The 27,903-nt window shown below is 47.2% G+C and overlaps 1 protein-coding gene across 2 annotated transcripts in view; it reads right to left on the bottom strand.

The window, feature by feature from the left end:
* Window positions 1-6,076: 6,076 nt before the first annotated feature.
* The window catches only part of LOC129702542 (potassium/sodium hyperpolarization-activated cyclic nucleotide-gated channel 1-like), a 79,846-nt gene continuing 58,019 nt past the window's right edge, over window positions 6,077-27,903 (bottom strand). Inside the window, exons 8-10 of one of the 2 annotated variants that reach the window (XM_055644294.1) lie at window positions 26,895-27,132; window positions 12,562-12,729; window positions 6,077-7,224 (exon numbers count right to left, since the gene is read on the bottom strand). In XM_055644294.1, coding sequence (XP_055500269.1) covers window positions 7,199-7,224; window positions 12,562-12,729; window positions 26,895-27,132 — 432 coding nt within the window. In that variant the 3' untranslated portion in view covers window positions 6,077-7,198. The remainder of the gene's footprint in view (window positions 7,225-12,561; window positions 12,730-26,894; window positions 27,133-27,903) is intronic. The other variant, XM_055644293.1, reaches the window with a different exon arrangement.

Below are 27,903 nucleotides of genomic sequence, written 5' to 3'. Positions count from 1 at the left end.
GGCTGGGAGCTGAACATCCAGGGATATTCAATATTCAGGAGGGATAGAGAGAAAGGAAAGGGAGGTGGAGTAGCGTTACTGATTAGAGAGGGGATTAATGCAATGGAAAGGAAGGACATTAGTTTGGAGGATGTGGAATCGGTATGGGTAGAGCTGCGAAACACTAAGGGGCAGAAAACGCTGGTGGGTGTTGTGTACAGGCCACCTAACAGTGGTAGTGAAGTTGGAGATGGTATCAAACAGGAAATTAGAAATGCGTGTGACAAAGGCAAAACAGTTATAATGGGTGACTTCAATCTACATATAGATTGGGTGAATCAAATTGGCAGGGGTGCTGAGGAAGTGGATTTCTTGGAATGTATGCGGGATAGTTATCTAAATCAACATGTAGAGGAACCAACGAGAGAGCAGGCTATTTTAGACTGGGTATTGAGTAATGAGGAAGGGTTAGTTAGCAATCTTGTTGTACGTGCCCCCTTGGGCAAGAGTGACCATAATATGGTTGAGTTCTTCATTAGGATGGAGAGTGACATTGTTAATTCAGAAACAATGGTTCTGAACTTAAAGAAAGGTAACTTTGAGGGTATGAGACGTGAATTGGCCAAGATTGACTGGCAATTAATTCTAAAAGGGTTGACAGTGGATATGCAATGGAAGACATTTAAAGTCTGCATGGATGAACTACAAAAATTGTTCATACCAGTTTGGCAAAAGAATAAATCAGGGAAGGTAGTACATCCATGGATAACAAGGGAAATCAGGGATAGTATCAAAGCGAAGGATGATGCGTACAAATTAGCCAGAAAAAGCAGCATACCGGAGGACTGGGAGAAATTCAAAGACCAGCAGAGGAGAACAAAGGGCTTAATTAGGAAAGGGAAAATAGATTATGAAAGAAAACTGGCAGGGAACATAAAAACTGACTGCAAAAGTTTTTATGGATATGTGAAAAGAAAGAGATTAGTTAAAACAAATGTAGGTCCCTTGCAGTCAGAAACAGGTGAGTTGATCATGGGGAACAAGGATATGGCGGACCAATTGAATAACTACTTTGGTTCAGTCTTCACTAAGGAAGACATAAATAATTTGCCGGAAATAGCAGGGGACCGCGGGTCAAAGGAGTTGGAGGAATTGAGTGAAATCCAGGTTAGCCGGGAAGTGGTGTTGGGTAAATTGAATGGATTAAAGGCCGATAAATCCCATGGGCCAGATAGGCTGCATCCCAGAGTACTTAAGGAAGTAGCTCCAGAAATAGTGGATGCATTAGTAATAATCTTTCAAAACTCTTTAGATTCTGGAGTAGTTCCTGAAAATTGGCGGGTAGCAAATGTAACCCCACTTTTTAAGAAGGGAGGGAGAGAGAAAATGGGGAATTACAGACCAGTTAGTCTAACATCGATAGTGGGGAAACTGCTAGAGTCAGTTATTAAAGATGGGATAGCAGCACATTTGGAAAGTGGTGAAATCATTGGACAAAGTCAGCATGGATTTACGAAAGGTAAATCATGTCTGACGAATCTTATAGAATTTTTCGAGGATGTAACTAGTAGCGTGGATAGGGGAGAACCAGTGGATGTGGTGTATCTGGACTTCCAGAAGGCTTTTGACAAGGTCCCACATAAGAGATTAGTATACAAACTTAAAGCACACGGCATTGGGGGTTCAGTATTGATGTGGATAGAGAACTGGCTGGCAAACAGGAAGCAAAGAGTAGGAAATAAACGGGTCCTTTTCACAATGGCAGGCAGTGACTATGGGGTACCGCAAGGCTCAGTGCTGGGACCCCAGCTATTTACAATATATATTAATGATCTGGATGAGGGAATTGAAGGCAATATCTCCAAGTTTGCGGATGACACTAAGCTGGGGGGGCAGTGTTAGCTGTGAGGAGGATGCTAGGGGGCTGCAAGGTGACTTGGATAGTCTGGGTGAGTGGGCAAATGTTTGGCAGATGCAGTATAATGTGGATAAATGTGAGGTTATCCATTTTGGTGGCAAAAACGGGAAAGTAGACTATTATCTAAATGGTGGCCGATTGGGAAAGGGGGAGATGCAGCGAGACCTGGGTGTCATGGTACACCAGTCATTGAAGGTAGGCATGCAGGTGCAGCAGGCAGTAAAGAAAGCGAATGGTATGTTAGCTTTCATTGCAAAAGGATTTGAGTATAGGAGCAGGGAGGTTCTACTGCAGTTGTACAGGGTCTTGGTGAGACCACACCTGGAGTATTGCGTACAGTTTTGGTCTCCAAATCTGAGGAAGGACATTATTGCCATAGAGGGAGTGCAGAGATGGTTCACCAGACTGATTCCTGGGATGTCAGGACTGTCTTATGAAGAAAGACTGGATAGACTTGGTTTATACTCTCTAGAATTTAGGGAGATTGAGAGGGGATCTTATAGAAACTTACAAAATTCTTAAGGGGTTGGACAGGCTAGATGCAGGAAGATTGTTTCCCGATGTTAGGGAAGTCCAGGACAAGGGGTCACAGCTTAAGGATAAGGGGGAAATCCTTTAAAACCGAGATGAGAAGAACTTTTTTCCACACAAAGAGTGGTGAATCTCTGGAACTCTCTGCCACAGAGGGTAGTTGAGGCCAGTTCATTGGCTATATTTAAGAGGGAGTTAGATGTGGCCCTTGTGGCTAAGGGGATCAGGGGGTATGGAGAGAAGGCAGGTACGGGATACTGAATTGGATGATCAGCCATGATCATATTGAATGGCGGTGCAGGCTCGAAGGGCCGAATGGCCTACTCCTGCACCTAATTTCTATGTCTATGTTTCTAAATGTTTCCAATACATGTACCTGTCCAAATGCCTTTTATAGACAAAATGCTGGAGTGATTCAGTGGGATAGGTAGTGTAAAGACTTGTCAAACACACAATGTCTTCACTACTAGTTTATTTCAAACATTGTTATAATACACACACTGTGCCCTAGCTGTCCGTGCTCTGTCACTGGAGCTAGAGAGCGAGATAGAGGTGGGGAGGCTACAATTATACTGAAGATAATGGGGAGTGGTTAGTAGTGGTGAGGTCACTATGTTAAAGGAGCATGCACTGATCTACATCCTTCCCCTTGGAAAACAAAGCATTACAATAGTGACAGTGTGACCACGATTCATACGCTAGAAACAAACCCACGCGTACACCGCCAGGAAACAGTTAAACATTCAAGCAAACTCCCCGTAACGTACAGGCGGCTTGGCCAACCTGTGCAGCAACGTCCTCCACCGTTCGCATGGGGTAGTGCGGGCGCTTGATGGCACGGTTCAGGTCCTTGGGGTTTATACAGATTCGAATCTCACTGTTGTCCTTCTTTGCCGCAACAACCATGGTGGAGACCCACCGGGTGGGATCATTCACTTCCTTGAGGATGCCCATGGTCACCATGTGGCGCAGAGTCGACTCCACCCTGTCCTTCATGGCAAAGGAGACGCGGTGAGCCGGGCGGACCACAGGTTCGACCCCCGGGTCCACAACGATTTTGTAGTTGCAGGGTAGTTTGCCCAACACATCATCAAAACGATCAGGGTACTCGCTCATGGGGTCCATGGGGGCCTGCACCAGGTGGATATCGCGGTGGAAGGAAACCAAACCGAGGTCCTGGCACGCACGAGCGCCCAACAGAGTAACATTCTCAGAGTTCAGCAGGAGAAAAGTGAGGGGCCGAGAGGTCTTCAGAACCGTACAGATAAGGGTTGCCTTCCCGACTGGTACGAGCACTCCCCCCCCATAGGCATGAAGACGGGAGTCGTCGGGAGTAACCTTCTCACCAGATCTTATCTGCTTGAAGAGGCTCACTGACATAACATTGGCAAACGCTCCCATGTCGACCTTGGCAGGAAAGGTCACCCCATTCACAGTAACACGCACCGAGGAATCCGCTATCAAAGCAGGTGCACCCAAGAGTGAAAAAATACTCGATTCATCATGGGAGGAACTGTTATCAGAATCAGGGAGTTCGTCTGAATGGTTGAAGACAGTCCACCGGTGCATGATGTCAGAGTCAAACACCAGCATGTCAGGTTTACGACACGAGTTAGCCATGGTAAATAAAAGGTGAACAACAGCAGAAAAAAATAGAACTGGGAGAAAAGCAAACAAGAAAAATTAAAAAAAACCCGATAGACGGGAGGTGCAAAATCCCACTTCTGACACCATGTAAAGACTTGTCAAACACACGATGTCTTCACTACTAGTTTATTTCAAACATTGTTATAATACACACACTGTGCCCTAGCTGTCCGTGGTCTGTCACTGGAGCTAGAGAGCGAGATAGAGGTGGGGAGGCTACAATTATACTGAAGATAATGGGGAGTGGTTAGTAGTGGTGAGGTCACTATGTTAAAGGAGCATGCACTGATCTACAGGTAGCATCTCTTGAGAAGGAATGGGTGACGTTTCGGGTCGAGACTCTTCTTCAGACGGAGTCAGGGGAGGGGGAGATACAGAGATAAGGAAGTGTAAGGAGTGTGAATGAGACATCAAAGGGGGTGGAGATCAAGGAAAATGTAGCGCAGCCAAGCACCAAGGAAACACACGTCTATCTTTGGTTTTAACCAGCATCTGCAGTTCCTTCCTACACATTATGGCTGCTCCACTGCGAAATCTACTCATGGTATGCCTATTTTGAAGAGGTTCTCCAATGAGAATTCTGAAACATCCTCTCTCGCTGCTCCCCCTCTGTGACTCCTCCTGCTCTCCAATTCCACGACCACATTTTAAAACCCAGACTCGCTGCCAGTGTTTTCTTGGTGCTTGCCTGTGCTACATATTCCTTGATCTCCATCCCCTTTGATATCTTGTTCTCACACCTTACACTTCCTTATCTCTGTATCTCCCCCTCCCCTGACTCTCAAACTGAAGAGTCTCAACCCGAATCGTCACCCATTTCTTCTCTCCAGAGATGTTGTCTGTCCCGCTGTTACTCCAGCATTTCGTGGATTTCCACCGCATTCTATCTTTGGTTTAAACCAACATCTGCAGTTCTTTCCTACACAAATACCTTTTAAATGTTGTTATAGTACGGACCAACATAGAATAAAGAAAATGCATTTATTTGCAGCTCCTTTAATGTTCATATCAAAGTAAAAGCAACCGCAGCACACAATTTTATTGTTGCTATCAAATTTTATTTAAAATGCTGCAGTTCTGCAATGATCCTGATAGTATATTGACTGTTTTCAATATCTTTTGATTCTGGAAAGGATGTCTTCAGTTTTGGCAAAATCTCGTACACTTTAAGACTACCTCTCTTCTTGCACATTCAGAAAATTACAAAACGATGAATGAATATAATGAGACATTTTATAACTAGGTAAGTAGTATTAATGCCTTGATCCAGCTACTTGCAAGTAGTTCATGTCTTTTATTTGTTGGTGGATCTGAGGAAACTTAAGACGCATTCTAAATAGCACACCAAGACATGGCAATTGCAGAAATGAAATGAAAAATTGTGGATCAAAGGGCCAGGGTCTCTGCTGTACTGTTGAAAATGATGAATATACTCAGCATGTCTAATGTAGAGTCTAGCCATCAACAAATGTTAAGATGGGCCACATTGATTTAACCAAATGTATAAGATTAAGTGCTGTTATTTACACAGCCATGCACAGCAATACTCCTGTATTGACAGTGAAGAATGCTGTGGTGGATGTCTGTGTTAAATCTTATTGTGTATTGAGTGTTCTTTTTAAGTGTACCGCTGCTGGCATATTCATTTTACTGCACCTTCGGGTGTATGTGACAAATAAAATTGACTTTGACTTTTGACTTAAGAAAATCAAGTCAGGTTTCTGCTGCAATAAAATCTCTATCCTGATGCAACTTTCCCACATATTTCCGAAAGAATAACAGAAGATAGTTCCTGTGGGGTTCTTTGTCACCTTCATGCAACAGTACATTGTGCTTCCCTGCACTAGGGCAAGTTCTTAACTGAGAAAAAAAGGCACAAAGTGCTGGAGTAACTCAGCAGTTAGGCAGCATTCTGGAGAACATGGGATGTTTCGGGTTTGGACTCTTGATCGAATAAGAGTGCCAACCCGAAACATCCCACATTCTCCACAGGTGGTGCCTGACCCGCTGAGTTACTCCAGCACTTTGTGTCTTGTTTGTAAACTAGTATCTGCAGTTCCTTGTGTCTAAATTCTCAGCTGATTTTGTTACATTTACTGAAATGCTCAGAAATTACAAATGTGAGGTACAATGATAACATGCTTTCTATCACTACTTTAATTTTTTCTGGGATGGAAGGTGATGGCGGTATAAAGGAATCTAGAAGACATTTGGTTATTTGCTCAAAAGTGACTGACCATGCTTCCACTGGCAAACATGTGTACATCTGTGACATCATATCAGGAAACTGTTAGAGGTGAAGTTTGGATGGAAGGTCTTTCAATAGTCTGCTAAGAGCACTTTAAAAAAGAAAAACTAAGATCAACAAATATGTATTTTGTACATATTATTTCTCTATGAAAACGATGAAACAAAACATTTTTACACAGGGAACTGCAGATGCTGGTTTAGAAAAGCCACAATGTGCTGGAGTAACTCAGTGGGGGGCAGTCAGCGAGAGTTTGACCTGCTGGGTTACTCCAGTACATTGTGCCTTAATTCCATACCTTCATTGTTTATAGTGTCCTGATGGTTTTACCAGCGCTGCTTCTCATCATTGTTTAGTTCTAACAATTAGGGCTCACAAAATTCAATATTGTACAGTTGCTCATTTAATGTGCGAGTTGATAAATAGGATGGGTCACAGAATATTACAGCGGAAACAGGCCTTTTTGCCCAACTCATCCATGTTGACCAGGTTATCATAAAACATTATCCATAAGGATTTTATTTTACATGAGGCTCTAGCATTCAGAATTTTCCAGATCACAATGATCATGTAGGACAGCTTCAAACTGTCCTTATTCATCTACCTGTATATCGAAATATCAAAATGATAAGTATGAAAAAAAATATGATCAACAGTGATAAAGATGTTTTCAGATTTTGTAATAACCTAATATATGTTTTTTGCAATTCAAATTTAAGGTTGTATGGTTGTAAATATTTATCTTTCATAGATTAAAACATGTTTTTAAAGAATACATTTAAGATTATTATATTAAATTAACTGTCAAATAATATACAAATACAAAATATACAGGTTTTTACAAATTGTTCTTGTTTCATCAGGTTGCTGAAGACCTATGGTTTCCACTGTTCTACAGCTCCTGACAATGTAACAAAAAAAATGGAAGTTAGTAAAACGAACATAAGTCTAAAGTAAAAACTAAAAATAGGAGCGACATTTATCTTGGGAGCATAAAATCACTTAAAGTAAGTGTAATTGTTTATTCTAATTATATACTGGTGGGTCTATTTTACAAACCACTTAACATTGGCTATATTGTTGAACAGGATGCCAAGCAAAAAATAATGCAGGTTTGTAACAAAGTTAATGCAATCATGATGCAATCTTTGTGGAGATTTGACAAGTTAAATTGGCACAGATAAAACCATACCAAAACTAGATAACCAAGGGACAAATGGCAGGGAGCAGATAAATTCTTGATAAAAGAACACATTTGGAAATTTAGAATTGAGATTACAAGCAGATCAGCCCTGATCTTATCAAATGGCAGAGCAAGATTCAGGGCCTGATGGCCTGCTCCTCATTAGTATGTTCACACGAATAAACGTTTGGTTGGCAGATAATAGGGATATTTGAGGATGTCAAAACATAACTAGCAAGGTGCCTCTGAGATCAATGTTAGTGCCACCATAATTCAAATATAAAAATTGCTAAGTTAGAGAAGGGACTGAGTGTAACACATCCATGAAAGACACAAGATGCTGGAGTAACTCAGTGGGTCAAAAAGCATCTCTGGATAGAACGAATAGGTGACGTTTCGGGTCGAGACCCTTCTTCAGACTGAGAGTCAGGGAAGAGGGAGACACAGAGATAAGGAAATGTAAGGTATGAAAACAAGGCAACAAAAGCGATGAGATCAAGGAAAATGTAGAGTAGATCATTGTTAGCTGGGATAAGGTGACCACAAAGCAAACAGAGATAAAAATATTAATCGGTGGGACAGTCACACTGGTCAGAGAACTAGGAAGGAGGGAGAGATTAAATTAAATGACTTGATCTAAATTATACAAATACATGAATAAACTCATCAATTAGTTCTTATCCATCATATTGACATAGAAAGAGCAGTTATTTTTGCGAGCCTGGTAGGCACACACAGAGGCCACGGAGTGTTTTTGAAAGTGGGGGGGGCTGAGCGATCACTGATTACTGGCCTTGGGGGTTCCTGGTGAAGGAGTGGAGCAACCGAGCGGGGGGAGGGTCGAGTGATCGAGTGGGGGAAGGTGGCCCCCTTCCCACGGTAGGGACTTTTTGAAATATTCATCTTTTAGTGCATTGTAGAAGTATGATTTCAATGTTTTTTGTTTGAAGTATTTTTAAGATAATGTAGGGCCTATATGAGAGATAGGAGCAGGTGATTATCATTTTTGTTATTGCTCAACCTCCAAAAACTGGGGAATAATACAGGCCACCCCCATCTCAAAAAATGGGATGATATCCCCCATTCCCCCCCCCCCCCCCCCCCCGATCGACGCCAGTGCCTTCCACGGTACAGAATATTTCACAGAAATTTGACAAAAAAACATTTTAATGTGTTATAATTTCAAGTGCTATTTTTTTTGTAGTTGGAAAAAGGGACAAGAAATAATCATAACATTTCCTGATTTTGCAAAGTCATACAAATTATATTTTGCTCGGGGAAAAAAAATCAGAATATTTTGAAAGTATGCGCTCTCCTTTTGACATATATTTCATTTAGATTTGAATTTAGATCATCAAACCATGACATTAATAAAGGGGGTATATGTTTGTGGAAAACGTTACTTTTTAAAAAGTAAGACTTTAGAGAAATCTAAAATTATAAATATACATTTCAATGCACTGAGTCTCTTGCCCAGAGTAGGTGAAATAGAGAACCAGAGGACAGATTAAGGTGAAATGGATTTCATAGGAATCTGAGGGGGAACTTTCTTCGCACAAAGGGTGGTGGGTGTATGGAACAAGCTGCCAGAGGAGGTAGTGAGGCAGAGACTATCTCAACATTTAAGAAACAGTTAGACTGATACATGGATAGGGCAGGTTTGGAGAGATATGGACCAAGAGCCTGTAGACCTGGACCAAAAGCCTGCTGGGACATGTTGGCTGGTGTAGGCAAGTTGGGCCGAAGGGCCTGTTTTCACACTGTATCACTCCATGGCTACATTATACCTCCACCATGCATGAATGCATCAAAATCAAGTGGTCGGGTTTTATTGCCATATACTCAAGCATAGCAACATAGAAAATAGGTGCAGGAATAGGCCATGGCTGATCATCTAAAATCAGTAACCCATATCCCTTGATTTTGCTTGCCCCAAGAGCGAAATGTAACTCTCACTTGAAAACATCCAGTGAATTGGCCTCCACTACCTTCTGAGGCAGAGAATTCCACAGATTCATAACTCTCTGGGTGAAGAAAGTTTGTCTTCATCACAGTCCTAAATGGCCTACCCCTTATTCTTAAACTGTGACCCCTGATTCTGGACTCCCCCAACATCGGGAACATTTTTCCTGCAGTTACAGTAAGTGAAAATCCAGCAAGCAGGATACTTTCTCCAACCACCCCCATTTATTCCAACAGCTTTATTCCAAGAGCTATAGCGGCTCTGAACCGGCCCTGCTGAGTGCCCCCACCCCCTGGACTGTCTCCCTCGGATGGTCACGACACACAGCTTATTTATTTATTTTACTTTTCTTTTTCATCGGTTGGAGCTGAATACTAAATCTCGTTGCACTGACGTGCAATGACAATAAAAGATATTATTATTATTATTTGAAGGCCACTATCTTCCACTGCTTCTACCCAGTGCTTGGTACCTACTTCCAGCTGCCACTGGTTGTCCTCCAGGATGTACCGAGCTGCAGCCTGGTCCATGCAGGTCACCAGGGCGAATTTGGCGCAGGGACTATCACGGCAGCGGCGCAACGCTTCCGACGCCTTCGACGGCCCGGGACTCTTGCACTGAGGCTGCTCAATGGCCGGAGCTGCAGCAAGCGACTCGCCTGCCCGGCAAACACTCGCCAGCCCCGGCTCCCGTTCGCATCTGCCCCCGCAGCTGATTCTGCTTCCATCCCTCCCTCCGCCCTGGCTCAACACCCACAACCAGGTTGCTCAGAGCACAGCACCTCGTCCAAAGCCGGAGACATTGAAACATGTCTAGCTAAAAATGTGGGGGGGGGCTGCAGCCTCCCCGGTTCCACAGCCCATGACACACATGCAAATGCAGAACTTACAGCTCAGCCAGTCTAAAGACGAGGCCTACAGGAGCGGGGATGCAGACCTCTACAGACAGGCCACATACACGCTGAGAAGAGGAATCAGAGCTGCCAAGGAAAGATACTCTGAGAAGTTGAGGAGCAAGTTCTCAGCTAGTGACTCTTCTTCAGTTTGGAAGGGCTTGCAAGAAATCACTAGCTACAAGAGGAAAGCCCACCATTCCTTGGACCATCGTCAGCTGACCAACGACCTGAACGAGTTCTACTGCAGGTTCGATAAACAGAAACTTAACGCTGGTTACCCCCTTCCCAACCAACACTTCACCCCTACTCACAGTCTGACTCGAGTCTGCAAAGACTGGGCCCTTCCCCACCCACTCTTCCCCAACTACTACTTCACACCTACTGCAGCTTGACTCCAGTCTGCAAAGACTGGGGCCTTTCCTACCCACCCCCTCCTTGCCGCCCATCATCAGTCTGGCCCCTTCTCCATCACTAACAATAGAAATTGAGGAGGTGGAGAGGCTGTTCAGAAGACAGAAAAGCCTGAAATCTCCAGGACCGGACAATGTTTCCCCCTCTACCCTCAAGCTCTGTGCCGAACAACTGGCACCGGTCTACACAGACATTTTCAACCAGTCCTTGCAAACCTGTACTGTCCCTGTCTGCCTCAAAGTCTGGGCCCACTATTGTCCCTGTACCCAAAAAGACAAGAATTACTGGTCTTAATGACTACAGGCCTGTTGCACTGACCTCTGTAGTCATGAAGCTCCTTGATGGACTTGTGCTGGCCAAGCTGAAAAATATCACGAACCCCGTGCTGGACCCTCTGCAGTTTGCATACCGGGCCAATAGATTGGTGGATGACGCAGTCAACCTAGGCCTGCACTTCATCCTCCAGCACCTAGGCCTATGGTACTGAAGGAGACCTATGCAAGGATTTTGTTTGTTGATTTTAGCTCTGCATTCAACACCATTGTGCCAGAGCTACTACACTCCAAACTCTCCAGGTTGACTGTGCCTGAACCCCTCTGTCACCAACTTCCTGACAGACAAGAAGTAACATGCAAGGCTGGAAAAGCACTTCAGACCCGCACACTCGCAGCATAGGAGCACCGCAAGGCTGCGTACTCTCTCCTCTCCTTTACTCTCTCTACAACAACGACTGCACCTCCACAGACTCCTTCTCTAGTTTCTCTAGTTTGCGGGCGACACAACCCTGATTGGACTGATCCAGGCTGGGGAGGAATCTGCCTACAGACAGGAAGTTTCACAGCTCGCGTCCTGGTGCCTTCGTAACAACCTGGAGCTCAATGCTCTTAAGACAGTGGAATTGACAGTAGACTTTAGGAGAGCTCCTCCTTCCCCCACTCACCATCAACAACAACACAGTGACATCTATGGAGTCTTTTAAGGTCCTTGGAACCATCATCTCCAAGGATCTGAAATGGGGGGCCACCATCAACTTCACAGTCAAAAAGGCCCAACAGAGGATGTGCTTCCTGCGGAAACACAATCTGCCACAGGAAATGATGGTCCAATTCTATACGGCCATCATAGAGTCTGTCCTCACCTTCTCCATCATGGTCTGGTTTGGCTAAGCCACCAAGCACAACATCCGGAGGCTGCAGAGAATCGTCCAATCAGCTGAGAAGGCTGTTGGCTGCAACGTTGACCCCCCCCCCCCCCCCATTGATGAACTGTACACTGCAAGGGCCAGGATGCGAGCGGGTAAGATCATCTCTGACCCCTCTCACCCAAGCTACAAACTCTTTGAAGCACTTCTGGATGACGACTCCGGACTGTCAAAGCCACCACAACCAGACATAAAAACAGCTTTTTTTCCCCCACGAGTAGTAGCTCGACTCAATAACCAAAAGTTTGTAGCCTAATTTTGCTCTGCCATTTTATTTCATTCACATGTTTAAACTGTAATGGTTTATTTTTAATGTTTAATGATTTATGTGTCATTCTTAATTGTTATTGTATGTCGTGTTGTTACTTGCAAGCAGAGCACCAAGGCAAATTCCCTGTGTGCACATATTTGGCCAATAAACTTATCCATTCATTCATTCATGAAACACTCTACCATTATGTGCTTCCAGATACCACAGCGCACTCAAAATATTTTAGAAATATGACAAAATTAATTGGAATGGTAGGAACACCTGTCCAGCTTCACACTAATCATAAATCAACTAATAGTTACTCTCTTACTTACTTTTGAGGGTTCTTTGCCTTTGGGCCGCCATTTTTATTATTTTCGCTCTAGCACCAGGAAATTGCTTCAGCAAGTCATTAAATTTGCCTGCTGACAATGAATACATTTTGCAAAGAGTGACTGCCCGAACAGATGCTTTACGGTAACCTTTAGTGAGAAGGCAGATCTCTGAAAATAGTTAAGAACTTTGGTCAATAACATCATACTTGATTTGTTTTTATTGCTGGCATGAACACTTTAGGTACACAATATGGAGTTACATGTGAAATGCCGTGTCTATATCTCTGGTTAAAACTACTGGCCTGGAGGTGGCATTTAACATTCATCTCATGTAAAGTTACCCATGACCTGGGCTTATTAGCCCGCAATTCTATTAATTCATCAATTTATCCCATTACATCAATCTAAAAAAAGGATGTGTACAGCAGCCAGATCTATTTTTAACAATCATTGAAAAAATCTGTAACAGTTTAGTTTAGAGATACAGAATGGAAACAGGCCCTTTGGCCCACCGTATCTGCACCGACCAGCGATCCCCCATACACTAGAACTATCCTACACACTACAGACAATTTTTACGGAAGTCAATTAACCTGTAGTGTAGCCGGGATATGTTGACCGGTGTGGGTAAGTTGGGCCAAAGGTCCTGTTTCCACACTGTATCACTCTATGACTAGCCCACAAACCTGTACATCTTTGGAGTGTGGGAGGAAACCAGAGGACCCGAGGAAAAGCCACTCGGACATGGTGTAACGGGTATAGCTTGGACCCAATAGCAGCACAGAATCAGGCAGGTATAATTAGTAATTAACCTTATTACGATACTGTGACACAGAGTAGTAACACAGGAATGGGTACACCGTACTCACACAGAGGCTCAGGATTGAGCGAGGGTTCCAAAGAGGGGCAGGCAGGAGACGTAGTCGGGGTAGCGGAAGGTCCGGTAAACAGGAGATCCAACACACGATGCAAACAAACCAGCGAGGGACAGATGAAAGGAGAGTCGAAGCCAGGCAGGTAGTCGAGGAGCCGTTGCAGGGATACACCAAACAGCCCAGGAGAGAGGCAGACAGAAACCAGGAGGTCGTGGACAGAAGGCTGAGGTGCTATCCGGGAAGACGACAGGACGGAATGGTCAGGGGCAGGCAGATTCGAATCCGTGTAGGCAGTCGGGAAATCGCTGGAGAGTCTTCCATGAATGCTGAGAACAATCTGGCACTGTGTGAACGGTGAGGAGAGTCTGTATGTTAATAGGTGATCAGAGGCAACTGAATGCAACAGGTGAGGAGAGTTAGGCTGATGAAAGGGGAGTGGCAGGCAGGCTGTGAGGAGAAGGAGGGACCGGTGGAAAAGTACTGGGAGGTGAATTGAATGAGAAGAGGGCAGACTGTGACAGAACCCCCCCCCCCTCAAGGGACGGCTCCTGACGTCCCAAAACAACAAACAAAAAAAAAAAAAATAAAGAAAATAAACCCAATCCCACGCAGAGTTGGGTGGGAGGAGGGGGACCGGAGGACGGCTAATATTCGTCCGAGACATCCATGTCCGCATCCTCCTCCATGGCATCAGAGGAAAGCTCCGTCTCGTCGTCACTGGGCGCCTCAGACGGAAGAGGGGACAGAGTCTCAGGGGCAGCGACCCCTCTAGGAGTGGCGGACTTGCACAGCTGGTCGGGATGACGCCGGTGAAACTCCCTGATGAGGGCATCCAGGATGTGTCGAGCAGGAACCCAGGACCTCTCTTCTGGACCGTAACCCTCCCAATCGACCGGGTATTGGAGACCCCTCCCGCGACGGCGGGAGCGCAGGAGGCAGTGCACCGTAAATGCAGGGCCTCCGTCGATGAGACGAGGAGGTGGAGGAGGAGGGACTGCGGGGACCAGGGAGCTCTCCCGGACCGGCTTTACTCTGGACACGTGGAACGTAGGATGGACCCGCATGGAACGAGGCAACTTGAGCCTCACAGCCGCTGGGTTGATGACCTTCTGGATCGCAAAGGGACCGATGAACTTGGGTGCCAACTTCTTGGACTCCACCCTCAAGGGAAGGTCCCGGGTGGACAGCCACACCTTCTGGCCCGCGAGGTAGGTGGGGGCCTGGGTGCGGTGACGGTTGGCAGCCGTGGCGTAACGGTCCACGGAGTGGAGAAGAGCCGCCCTGGCTTGGGTCCACGTCCTGCGGCAGCGACGAATGAAGGCCTGGACGGACGGGCAGGAAACCTCTTTCTCCAGCGCCGGGAACAGTGGAGGCTGGAACCCGTAGGCACACTGGAAAGGGGAGAGCCCAGTGGCCGAGCTTGTCAGGGTGTTGTGGGCGTACTCCACCCACAACAACTGCTGGGACCAGGAGGAGGGATGCTTGGACACCATACACCGCAGCGCCGTCTCCATCTCCTGATTCTTCCTTTCAGTCTGGCCGTTGGACTGGGGATGAAATCCGGACGTCAGACTCATGGTGGCCCCCACAAGTGTGCAGAACTCCCTCCAGAACACAGAGGCAAACTGGGGTCCCCGGTCGGAGACCACATCGACGGGGAGACCATGGAGCCTGAAGACGTGGAGTAATATGAGCTCGGCAGTTTCCTTGGCTGACGGAAGCTTGGGCAGGGGCACGAAGTGAGCCATCTTGCTAAATCTATCGACCATGGTCAGGATGGTGGTGTGACCACTGGATGGGGGTAGGCCGGTAACGAAGTCCAGGGAGATGTGGGACCATGGTCGATGGGGTACAGGCAGTGGAAGCAGATGACCCGCAGGAGCTTGGTGTGAGACCTTGTGCTGGTTGCAAACGGGACAGGCATTGACAAACTCCCGAGTGTCCTCCTCCAGCGATGCCCACCAGAACCTCCGTAGCACCATCTCCTTGGTCCGCTGAATGCCGGGATGACAGGTGAGTCGAGAGCTGTGGGCCCACTGAAGGACGTCGGACCGCAGGGCAGAAACCACAAACAGGCGATCAGGAGGGCATGCGCTGGGTCTCTGGTTCTCCAAGGCTCTTGGCTGACTGGAGGTATTCAAGGTTCTTGTGGTCAGTCCATACCAAGAAAGGCTGCTCGGTTCCCTCCAACCAGTGCGCCATTCCTCCAACGCCAACTTCACCGCCAACAGTTCTCGGTTGCCAATGTCATAATTCCTCTCAGCAGGGGTCAGGCATCAGGAGAAGAAGGCGCATGGATGGAGCTTCTGGTCCCCGGCAGCCCGCTGGGACAGAACAGCTCCCGCTCCCACCCCCACGTCGGAGGCGTCCACCTCTACCACGAACTGTCTCTCTGAGTCCGGAACTTGGAGGATGGGGGCCGATGTAAACCGTGTCTTGAGTGTCTGAAAAGCTTCGTTGGCCGCTGCAGACCACCGGAACGGAACCTTGGAGGAGGTGAGTGCCGTGAGGAGTGTGGCCACAGTACTGTAGCCACGGATGAACCGTCGGTAAAAATTGGCGAACCCCTGGAACCTTTGGAGCTGCTTGCGGGAGTCAGGAACAGGCCAGGTGGTGACAGCAGAGACCTTGGCGGGGTCCATCTTGATGTTCCCTTGGCCAACGATGTATCCTAGGAAGGAGACTGACGGGGAGTGAAACTCGCACTTCTCAGCTTTAACGAAGAGCGAGTTCTCCAGGAGCTGATGTAGAACTGCCTGGACGTGGTGTACGTGTTCCTCCTTGGTCCGTGAAAAGATGAGGATGTCATCAATATAGACGAACACGTACTTGTTCAACATGTCCCTGAAAACGTCATTGACCAAAGCCTGGAAGACGGCCGGGGCGTTGGTGAGGCCAAAGGGCATCACCAGGTATTCGTAATGTCCCGTGGGAGTGTTGAAGGCGGTCTTCCACTCATCTCCCTCTTTGATGCGGACCAAGTGGTAGGCGTTGCGTAGATCCAACTTTGAAAAGATGGTGGCCCCCTCCAGGAGCTCGAAAGCAGAGAAGATGAGTGGGAGAGTGTAGCGATTCTTCACCGTGATGCTGTTGAGCCCCCGGTAATCTATGCAGGGACGCAGAGATTTGTCCTTCTTCTCCACGAAGAAGAACCCAGCCCCAGCAGGAGACGAGGAGGGACGGATGAGACCAGCAGCCAAGGAATCGCTTGTGTATTTCTCCATGGCGCCTCTCTCAGGGGCGGACAGGGAATAAAGGCGACCCCTAGGAGGTGCGGAACCAGACAGGAGGTCTATGGCGCAGTAATAGGGCCGATGAGGAGGAAGGGAGGTGGCCCTAGACTTGCTAAAAACCTCCCCAAAGTCATGGTACTCGGCTGGGACCCCCGTCAGATCTGGAGCAGTACTGGAGCAGGTGGCCGGTTGAGGAGCGGAGGCTTGCTTCAGGCACACTTGGTGGCAGGAAGGGCTCCAACCCAAGATGACCCCCGTCCTCCAGTCGATGTTGGGGTTGTGTCGCCAAAGCCAGGGGTAACCCAGGATGAGGGGAAGACGGGGAGACTGCAGGATGTGGAACTGGATGGTCTCATGGTGATTACCAGACTGGAGCATGCGCACTGGGACTGTCTGGTGAGAAACAGTCCCCAGGAGATGGCCGTCGAGGGCGTTGGCGGGAACAGGTTTAGGCAGGGGGAACACAACTGATGCCTAGCTGACGGGCTAGTTCCATGTCCATAAGATTAATGTCACAACCCGAGTCTATGAAGGTGGTGAGGGTGTGAGAACCATCAGACAACAGCGGACGGGCATGACAAAGAGGGCGTCGGGCAGAGGAAAGTTCAGGTTCAACTCACCAGTAATTCCTCCGCTACTGGCGAGTCTGGCCCCTTTACGGGACACTTGGAGATGTAATGATCCGACAGGCCACAGTAGAGACAGAGGTTCCCCCTACGCTGACGTTCCCGTTCCTCGGGGGTGAGACTGGTGCAGCCCAACTGCATGGGTTCGGGTTGCCTCGACGGTTGCCCCGACGAGGGTAGTCCAGTCTCCGGAGGAAAACGAGCTTGGGTGGATAGCTGGCGGACCGCCTGTCCCTGTCGCCTCTCCCGACGTCTCGCCAGGATGCGTCGGTCCAGATGGGTCGTTAGCTCGATAATCCCATCCAGAGAAGAAGGAAGGTCGTGGGACACCAACTCGTCCTTGATATCGTCATTCAAGCCCAGCAAGAAAGCGTCACACTGGGCCGGGGCGTTCCAATCACTCTGACGGGCCCTGGTGCGAAAGTTGATGGCGAAGTCAGCGACGCTCAGGTTCCCCTGGCTCAACCCCAGCAGACCTCCCGCAGCGTCCGGACCCATAAAAAACACCGAACACCTTGCGAAGCTCCGCGGCGAAGGCCTGGAAAGAGGAGCAAGCCGGCGTGCGTTGCTCCCATTCAGCCGTTCCCCACAGGCGAGCTCTGCCAGTCAGGTGATTAATGGTAAACGCCACTCTCGCCGCTTCCTGGGCGAAGGTGTAGGGCTGTAGGGCGAAGAGAATGGAACAGTTCGTGATGAATGGGTTGCAGCTCTCCGGGTCTCCAGCGTAGCGCTCCGGGGTTCCCACCCGAGGCTCAGGTGATGGTCCTGGTGGATCGGGAGCTGGTGCTGTCGGAGCCGGAGGCGAAGCCTGGGGTGTAGCCTGGGCGAGGGTGGTCGTCAGCTGTTGGACCTGGGTAGCTAGTGCAACCAATGCCTGCTCATGGCTTGACACAACCTGTCGAACCTTGGAGTTGGAGGCAGTGAGCATAGCTTCGTGCTGCAGGAGCGTGTGCTCAATCCTCTCGAAGCGGTTTGACGGAGACGTTGTGTGCGCTGAGTCCATTGTTGGCCAGATTGTACTGTAACGGGTATAGCTTGGACCCAATAGTAGCACAGAATCAGGCAGGTATAATTGGTAATGAACCTTATTACGATACTGTAACACAGAGTAGTAACACAGGAATGGGTACACCGTACTCACACAGAGGCTCAGGATTGAGCGAGGGTGCCGAAGAGGGGCAGGCAGGAGACGTTGTCGGGGTAGCGGAAGGTCCGGTAACCAGGAGATCCAACACACGATGCAAACAAACCAGCGAGGGACAGACGAAAGGAGAGTCGAAGCCAGGCAGGTAGTCGAGGAGCCGTTGCAGGGATACATCAAACAGCCCAGGAGAGAGGCAGACAGAAACCAAGAGGTCGTGGACAGAAGGCTGAGGTGCTATCCGGGAAGACGACATGATGGAATGCTCAGGGGGCAGGCAAGTTCAAATCCGTGTAGGCAGTCGGGAAATCGCTGGAGAGTCTTGCATGAATGCTGAGAACAATCTGGCACTGTGTGAACAGTGAGGAGAGTCTATATACCGGGTTAACAGGTGATCAGAGGCAACTGAGTGCAACAGGTGAGGAGAGTTAGGTTGATGAGAGGGAAGTGGCAGGCAAGTGAGGAGAAGGAGGGACCGGTGGAAAAGTACTGGGAGGTGAAGTGGATGAGAATGAGGAGAGGGCAGACTGACACATGGGGAGAATCTACAAACTATCGGAAAGACAGCCAAGTGGGCAGAGGAGGTCGGGTAGCTCTGCTGGTGAGGAATGAAATTTGGTCCATAGCAAGGGGTGACTGAGGATTAGTAGATGTAGAGTTATTGTGAGCAGAGCTGAGAATTTGCAAGGGTAAAAACACTCTAATGGGTGTTATTTAGAATAACCAGGATATAGGGTACAAGTTACAGCAGGAGATATAATCGGCATGTAAGAAAGGCAATGGAAGATGGTGGTCAAGGAAGATTTTAATATGCAGGTAGACTGGGAATATCAGGTTGGTACTGGACCCCAACGCCTTTGATAAGGCGGCAACTGCATTATGATAAGATTTAACCGGCAATTTGAGAGGGAGAAGATGAAATCGGATGTGTCGGTATCACAGCTGAGCAAAGGGGACTACAGAGGCATGATGGAGGAGCTGGCCAAAGTTGACAGGAAAGGGACCCTAACTACGGTGGAACAGCAATGGCAGGAATTTCTGGGAATAATTCAGAAGATACAGGATCTTTTCATTCCAAAGAGGAATAAAAATTCTAGGGGTAGAATGAGACTACCGTGGCTGACAAGGGAAGTCAAGGATATCATAAAACTAAAAGAGAAGGAATATAACATTGCAAAGATTAGTGGGATGCCAGGGGATTGGGAAGCTTTTGAAGAACAACAGAAGGTAACTAAAAAAGGCAATCCGTGGAGAAAAGATGAAATACGAAGGTGAGCTAGGCAATATTATAAAAGAGGATAGCAATAGTTTCTTCAGATATATAACGAGTAAGAAAGAGGCAAGAGTGATGTTGGACGGCTGGAGAATGATGAAGGAGAGGTGATAATGGGGAATAAAGAAATGGCAGGGGAATTAAATATCTTTTTTGCATCAGTTTTCACAGTGGAAGACACCAGCAACGTGCCTGAAATTGAAGGTGGACGTTAGTGGAGTGGATTTTACTAAGGAGGAGGAAGACACAAAAAGCTGGAGTAACTCAACGGGACATGCAGCATCCCTGGAGTGAAGGAATGGGGAAGCTGAAAGAGCTGAAGGTGGATAAGTTACCTGGACCGGATAGACTGCGCCTTATGGTACTGAAGGAGGTGGCTTTAGAGATAATGGAGGCATTAATAGTGATATTTCAAGAATCGCTAGAGTCAGGAGTGGTTCCAGACGATTGGAAAATCAGCAATATTACCCCGCTGTACAAGAAGGTAGCAGAATAGTGGAAACTACAGGTCGGTTAGTCTGACTTCAGTGGTTGGTAAGATTTTAGAGTTCATCATAAAGGATGAGGGTATGGTGTACTTAGAAGTTTATGATAAAATATGCCAAAATCAGTATGGTTTTGTGAAGGGGAGGTCTGGCCTCACAAATCTGCTGGAATTCTTTGAAGAAGTCAATTTCAGGACAGACAGTCAGTGGATGTTGTTCACCTAGATTTTCAGAAAGCCTTTAATAAGGTGCCACAAGTGCAACTGCTAAAGAAGATGAGAGTCCATGGTATCGAAGGGCAGATACTAGCATGGATAACAGGTTGGCTGGAAGGCAAAGAGTGGCAATTAAGACGCCATTTTCTGGTTGGCTGCCAGTAACTAGCGGAGTTCCCCACGGGTTGGTGCTGGGGCCACTACTTTTCATATTATATATGTTAATGATTTGCATGTGAGGATTGAAGGTTCTGTGGCCAAGTTTGCAGATTATATGAAAATAGGTGGAGGGGAAGGTCGTGTAGAGAAACCAGAATATAGTGTAGCAAAGAGTGGGGTCATGCAGTTTGGTGATAGGAATAAAGGTGTTTTCTAAATGGGGAGAGAATCCAGAAATCAGAGGCACAAAAGGACTGCTGGTGCAGGATTCCCAAAACGTTAATTTGCGAAATGAATTTTTAGTAAGGAAGGCAAATGCAATACTGCCGTTCATTTCAAGAGGGCTAGAATACAAAAACTGGGATGTAATGCTGAGACTCTATAAGGTCTTGGTCAGTCCACATTTGCACTAGAGCAATTATGGGCACTGAGGAAGGGTACATAGTTGCTCTGGAGCGAGTCCAGAGGAGGTTTACAAGAATGATCTCAGGAATGACTTAGGTGATTTTTTAGGCGACTACAGGTGACTAGGCTGTCGCCGCATGGTCGCCGGTGGTCGCCGGGGTGTCGCCTGTATAGTCGCGAGTATCCTCCTCAGTCATCCAAAGAGTCAGAGCGTCTTTCTGGTCATTGCTGGATTTTCAACATCTTGAAATGATGCCAATGAGCGTAGCTTGACGTAGGTGCTGTCGTAAGTTGTCGCCAGGTTAACGTATGTCGTCGTCGGGATGTCATAGGTTGTCGCCAGGTGACGTAGGTTGTCGCCGGTGCTGACTTTGGTGAATTCCATTGTCGTATACGTTGGCAGTCGCCTAAAAAAATCGCCTAAGTGGGACAGGCCCATTTGTCCAGTCGCCGGTTTTTCAGCGACCTGCTATGACTAAGATAGTCGCCTAAAAATTGCCTAAGTGGGACAGGCCCATAAGGGACCTACATTTGTCTTCACTAATCTTTTCCCCTTCACATATCTATAGAAGCTTTTTTCAGAACAGTCAGTTTTTATATTCCCCGCAAGCTTTCTTTCATACTCTATTATACCCCTCTTAAATAACCCTTTTTGTCCTCCTCAACATTTCTAAATTTTCCCAGTCCCCCGGTTTGCTGCTTCCTCTGGCCAATTTATATGCCTCTGCCTTAGATTTAACAATACCCCTATTTCCCTCATTAGCCACGGTTGAGCCACCTTCCCTGTTTTATTTTTACGCCGGACATGGATTAAGAATTGTTGTAATTCATCCATGCGATCTTTAAATCTTTGTCATTGCATATACACCCTCAACCATTTAAGTATAATTTGCCAGTCTATCCTAGCTAATTCCTATCCCAGTCTTTCCTAGCCAACTCATGCCAAAGGTTACCTTTCTTTAAGTTCTGCACCCTTGTCTTTTAATTAACCGTGTCACTCTCCATCTTGACGCTGAATTCTACCATATTATGGTCACTGTTGCCCAGGAGGCTTGCACAACAAGATTGCTAACTAATCCTTCCTCATTACACAATACCCAATCTAGGATGCCTTGCCCTTTAGCTAGTTCCTCTACATATTGGCTTAGAAAACCATCCCCTATACACTCCAGGAAATCCTCCTCCCCAAATGCTAACTCTAGAATTTACCCAGCATTTTCTATTATTATTATTGATTTCATCTAACTGCCTTCTTTGACTAAACCTGATCATTGGAAATGACTATTTTGCATTAGGTTTGCATCTGTTTTGTCGAGTCGATACAGTCGGGTATAACAAAGTTCTTTATTTTTAAACAAAAATAAAGTGATTACCCGAGTCGATATTGACAGCCAAACTAAACGATGCGCACTCCAACCTGCGTGGAGCTCAAATGAATGGTTTTACAGAAAACCCGTGAAAAAGCTCCGCCACTCACGTGACCGCGCTAGCCAACAGCGAGGGTTCGAGCTGGAGGCTGGACCCGGCGACCGCAACGCGTGGTAACAATGGACGTGGCGGACGATACAGGTGGGGCTGGCAGAACAGAGCCAGGGGACTGTAATGGTGCAGGAGGAACCTAAACAACAGGTGCGAGGGAAATAGGCACAACAGGTGCGAATGGACCGGCCGGCGGATGGCCCCTACGCTGAGGCTGCGACACCACCACCGGCTGTTGACATCCAGGTGGGCCGACTTAAGTCGAGCGATGGAGACGATCTCTTCTCTGCCCCGATATCCAGCAGGAAAGTCGCGACGCTGGGGCGCAACACCCGTAACAGACCCTCGTAGATTTGCTGCAGTGGGGACCGGTGCCCCAGGAACGAAATAGTGCAGAGACCGAACTGGCATTTGGCGGGATTGACTACAAGTCCATGGACCTAGAGCCGCTGGAACAGCGCCCGCAGGTGCGTGAGGTGTTCCTGTTGGGAGCGGCTTGCAATCAGGTTGTCATCTAAGTAGATGAAAACAAAGTTCAATCCCCTACCCACCATGTCCATCAGTCTCTGGAACGCCTGCATGGTGCTTTTTAACCCGAAAGGCGTACGGAGCCACTCGTACAGTCCAAACTGGCAGATGGTGGCAGTCTTTGGGACATCTTCTGTGTGACCAGGGATCTGATGATAACCATGGACCAGGTCCACCTTCGAAAAAAATTTAGCTCCTTCCAGATTAGCTGAGAAGTCCTGGATGTGTGGGACAGGGTAACGGTCCGCGGTCGTAACGGCGTTCAGGCGCCTATAATCCCCGCATGGTCTCCACCCCCAGATGTTTTAGGGACCATGTGTAATGGGGATGCCCACGGGCTATCCGAGCAGCGTACGATCTCCCTGTCCTCCATCAGTTTGAGCTCTTCCTTGGCGATGCTCAGCTTGTCTCGCGGGAGCCGCTGTGCCCGTGTGTGTAATGGCGGTCCCGTGGTGGGGATATGATGTACTACCCCATGCTTGAGGGTCGCCTCGCGGAAACGCGGGGTGAGTACCTCTGGGAACTCCGCGATCAGGGAGACATACGAGCCCTCGACCTGAGCCACCACGTTCAGCTGCGGGCTGGGGGGTTACGCGGGTCGCTGGGGGTGGGGCCTGCCGGTGGAACGAGGCGCCCGCCCCGTACTTCCACCAGGAGTGACAAAGCCCGCAGGAAGTCGGCGCCCGGCAGCGGCTGGGCCACGTCCGCAAAGGTAAAGGTCCAGTTGTATAGGCGGGAGTCGAAGTTGAGGGATAGGGTCCGCGTGCTATAGGTGCGGACAATACTACGGTTGACAGCACAGGACAGGGCCTCACTTGCCAGCACGGGTGCCCGGGAAGAGGATGCTGACAATGGCCCGAATCGACCAGGAAACAAAGTCTTGCACGTAGAGGTGGTTGTTTAGACCGATTGCGACGGCCCCCACTGAAGATCGGCCAAGGCGTTTCCCACAAATTGCGGGGGGGAGAGGTGGTTGTTTAGACCGATCGCAACGACGGTAGCAGAGGGTCAGGCATCTCTGCAGGGCTGCAGGCGTACAGGCGCGGACACCCAGTGGATGGACCCGTCGTCCTGATGTTTCTTGATCCACAATTCGTCTGCCCGCTCTGCGAGCTGCATAAGGTCTGTGAAGTCCTACTTGGCAAGCAGCAGGCGGATGTCGTGGGGCATTCGCTCTCGAAACGCCTGCTCAAAAAGCAGGCAGGGTCGATGGCCGTCCATCAACGCGAGCATCTCGTTCCTCAAGGCGGACTGTTTCCGATCGCCTAGGCCGTCCATGTGGAGCAGGCGAGCGGTGTGATTTTGGCGGCTGAGCCCGAAGGTATGGAGCAGTAGGACCTTGAGACCCTTGTAATTGCCGATGGGCTGCGGGTCTTGTAGTTAGGGCAGCAACCGCGTGGCCATCTCTTGGCTGAGTGCCCCGACCACGTGGAAATATCAGGTGGCGTCGGCAATGATATTTCGAAGGTGGAACTGGGCCTCTATGTGGACGAACCACACTTGAGGCTGCTCTGCCCAGAAAACGAGAAGTTCCAAGCACACGGCATTTTGCTGGGGGAGCTGGATGTCGGGGATGGCGGCGGCTTGCATGTTGAGAGTCCGAGTACCGATCAAACTTACGGGGTCACCAGTTTGGCGAGTCGAGACAGTCGGGTATAACAAAGTCCTTTATTTTTTAACAAAAATAAAGTGATTACCCAAGTCGATATTGACAGCCAAAATAAACGATTCTTATTCCAACCACGTGGAGCTCGAATGAATGGTTTTACAGAAAACCCAGTAAAAAGCTCCTCCGCTCACACAATTGCGCTAGCCAATAGCATGGGTTCGGTATTACCAGGGCCACCACTAGGTGCCGCTACACTGTTATAAATTATTAACAGTGATCAATTAGCACTTCTCCCTTTCGAAATAAATTGAATGTCCCTTCATTACAAGTATCACATGCCTGATTAAATATTGGTCATTTTTCATGTTTTCAACATTATCTTGAATTCTCATTGCTTCAAAGTCAGCCTTCTCGTCTCGTAGGATCAGGAACCTGCCCAAAGGCTCATCGATCAGCAGAACCGGGAGCCCGCCCAAAGGTTCGTCAAATGGCGGGACCATTAACTCGCCCAAAGGCTCAGCAGACGGCATAACCGGAGCTGGACAAGTTGGACATGAGGAACAAGGATATAGGAGGGTGAACTGGGGTAATGCCTGCAGCACCTTCACGTAGTCTGCAGGAGTCGCTCCAGGATACAGGTGGTCAGTGAGGAGAGGAGAAGGACATCAGTTTGCGGAAACTGTTCCAGTACATCGAGCACGTGGGACGACCGGACTTTGAATAACGGCGCCAATAATGCTGGTGCCCACAGGTGTAATATATGCAAAATGAATCTTACTATGCAGTTGCATTTGTGACAAATAATGCACTATTCATTGACTATTGTTTATGGATTTTACAAAAACACCTTGTCAATGGTCCCAGAAACCAATCTACTCAAATGTCATATCCACTTGGAATGTAACCTCAACTAATTATAAAAAACAATCCCCTAGATTATTGAAGCGGTGTTTTCTTCCTAAACTGGGTGCTTATAATTAGGTTGGTACTGACAACTAATCTTGAGGTTTGACCTAGATTGTTACAATATTTATTATCATATTTTCAATATACAACCATACAAAGACATTGTAAAACATTTTAAGGGCTATGTATCGAGTTTGTGAATTACACACGAGTTGTCTATTAAGTTGACTAATTCTAAGGTTAAAACACTTGGGCACCACTAATTTAAAAGGAAATGTTATCCTCATATTTTTCTATTTTAACATTAATTTTTATAATTTCAACTTTTTTACAAAAATGGAAATTCCAGGTACTATTTTATATGTTATGTAAAATACAAGAAAACTTCTCATCTACAAGAATGGTACAAGGAAGGAAAAAACAGTCTTTGGATCTGATTTATTCTCTAGATCTTTAATTCTAACTAGACTAAGTGGGACCCGTTGGGTCCCAGCTTCACATGGGAGGGCTGGTCCCCCAACACAATATTCCACCTCTCCACCAATTCCAAGATTGTGGGGGGGGGGCTTTCTGGAGTGCTAGTTGTGGGCCGAATGGACTGGTTTCCAGAGGGATAGTATAGACATTGTGGGCTGAATGGATTATTGGGCTGGCAGCTCAGTCACTCAGGCCTGGCAGCTCAGTAACTCAAGCCTGGCAGGTTGACAGCTCAGAATCTTCAAGAAATTCGGCCGAAAACAGGTGAGAAACTGTGAGAGAGAAGGGGAGACGGTGGACAATCAATTTTAGACATTTTACATCTTTTTTTACAGTTGCAAAAGGCACACCGTTGCAAAAGGCACAGTTTAAAAACACATAAAGGGCACACACAGGTCAGTATTCTCGATGTTTTGTAGATTTCCAGCTCAGACTAGGAGTCGTGACCCTCTCCCTCCCCTATCTTGCAGAGACTGAGCCATGCCCACACTTCAGCGTGTTATAGCTCCTCCCCCTCCCACCGGAAGGGGCGTGGCCTTCATGGCGTGATTGACAGGAGAGAGAATCTCAACATTTTTTAAACATTAAGACGTTTTATTTTTCATCGTTGGGAAAAATCCTGACTCCGACAGCTGGAGGGGACTCTGAGTAAGGTTGCCAAAAATCACAGCCGTAAGTGGTCACGTTTTTTCTAAAATCAATATACAGTGCAAACAGGAAGTGGTCAAGTTTAGACTTTTAATTATATAGAAGATTTGGAATGCTAGGAGGAACGGCATTTGAAGTTGATCAAGTGGAATTGATAATCATCTTAAAAATTATGAATCTCAATTAAATTCACAGGTATCCACGAATATTTTTCCACTGCATTGCCCCTCTCAGATCTGTAGCATTTCTATTACAGAAGATCTATGTTACAAACCTCCAAAATAAGCACCATCAGAAAGCAGCTTTTGATAAAATGCTGTCTCCACTGAAACAATACCAGATTCAATGAAGAACATCCTTTCCGCTGTAGCACCTTCTCTTATTATCATGTCATTTTTCTGAAAGACTTCGTATTGCAAATTTGTGATTACTGCTTTTAAAAAATTCGGATCTGCATTTTGGAACAGTGGTACATTATTGACCAGATTTCTGCATAGAAAAGACAAAACATCCTGTAATAAAATAAACAATGTATTACAACTACTGATTTTGGAGAGGGCATGCTCAAATAATTTGTGATTACTAAATTGACACAGACATGCTTTTCCATATGCAATTAAGTGCTGCCCGATATTTGAACTTGCCTGAGCTGACACGGTGCAATTTTGTGAATTTTGTGCTAAGACTGACAGGAAAGAGTGGGGAAGTCAAGGCACAATGAGCTGTGATTTTATTGAATGGTAGAACATGACTCAATGGACTAATCACATTCAGTGAAATTAGTGCTGCCGACACGGTGAAAGATACCAATTTTTCAAGGTCAATTATTTAAAATAGTAGACGAAATGTGCCCCCGGGGTGCAGCAAAGGGAATATGAGGTGCTGTTCCTCCAATTTCCGGTGATCTCACTCAGGAAGGGGAGCTGCTCCTCCAGACAGAGAGGTCAGTTGAAGCCAGGGACACAATCCGCTTGGTTTTGTGCAGAGCAGCGGACGCAATAGATTTGATTGAATGCCTGGAACGATGCTTGGGTCCCTGGGGTTATCTTTGCATCTGCTGCGGCCGCAAGGGAAAGTGCCCGGGGAGGAGGTGGACCGAGAGGGATGCTTAATATCTTAGGGTTATCTTTGTTACATTTTCCAAAGCACATCAAATTTTGTGGAAACTATAAGGCAAAATATTTAAGTCTCACTAAAACTAATTAATTACATTAATGATATTGAATTCCGCTCAGTCCATACTAACCAACTTGATCTCCCAGTTGCCCAGCACTTCAACTCCC

The sequence above is a fragment of the Leucoraja erinacea genome, chromosome 13 (assembly GCF_028641065.1).
Source record: "Leucoraja erinacea ecotype New England chromosome 13, Leri_hhj_1, whole genome shotgun sequence".
NCBI classification, from domain to species: domain Eukaryota; kingdom Metazoa; phylum Chordata; class Chondrichthyes; order Rajiformes; family Rajidae; genus Leucoraja; species Leucoraja erinaceus.
The sequence above is the reverse complement of the archived record's forward strand: the minus strand, read 5'-3'. Positions and strand labels throughout refer to the sequence as shown.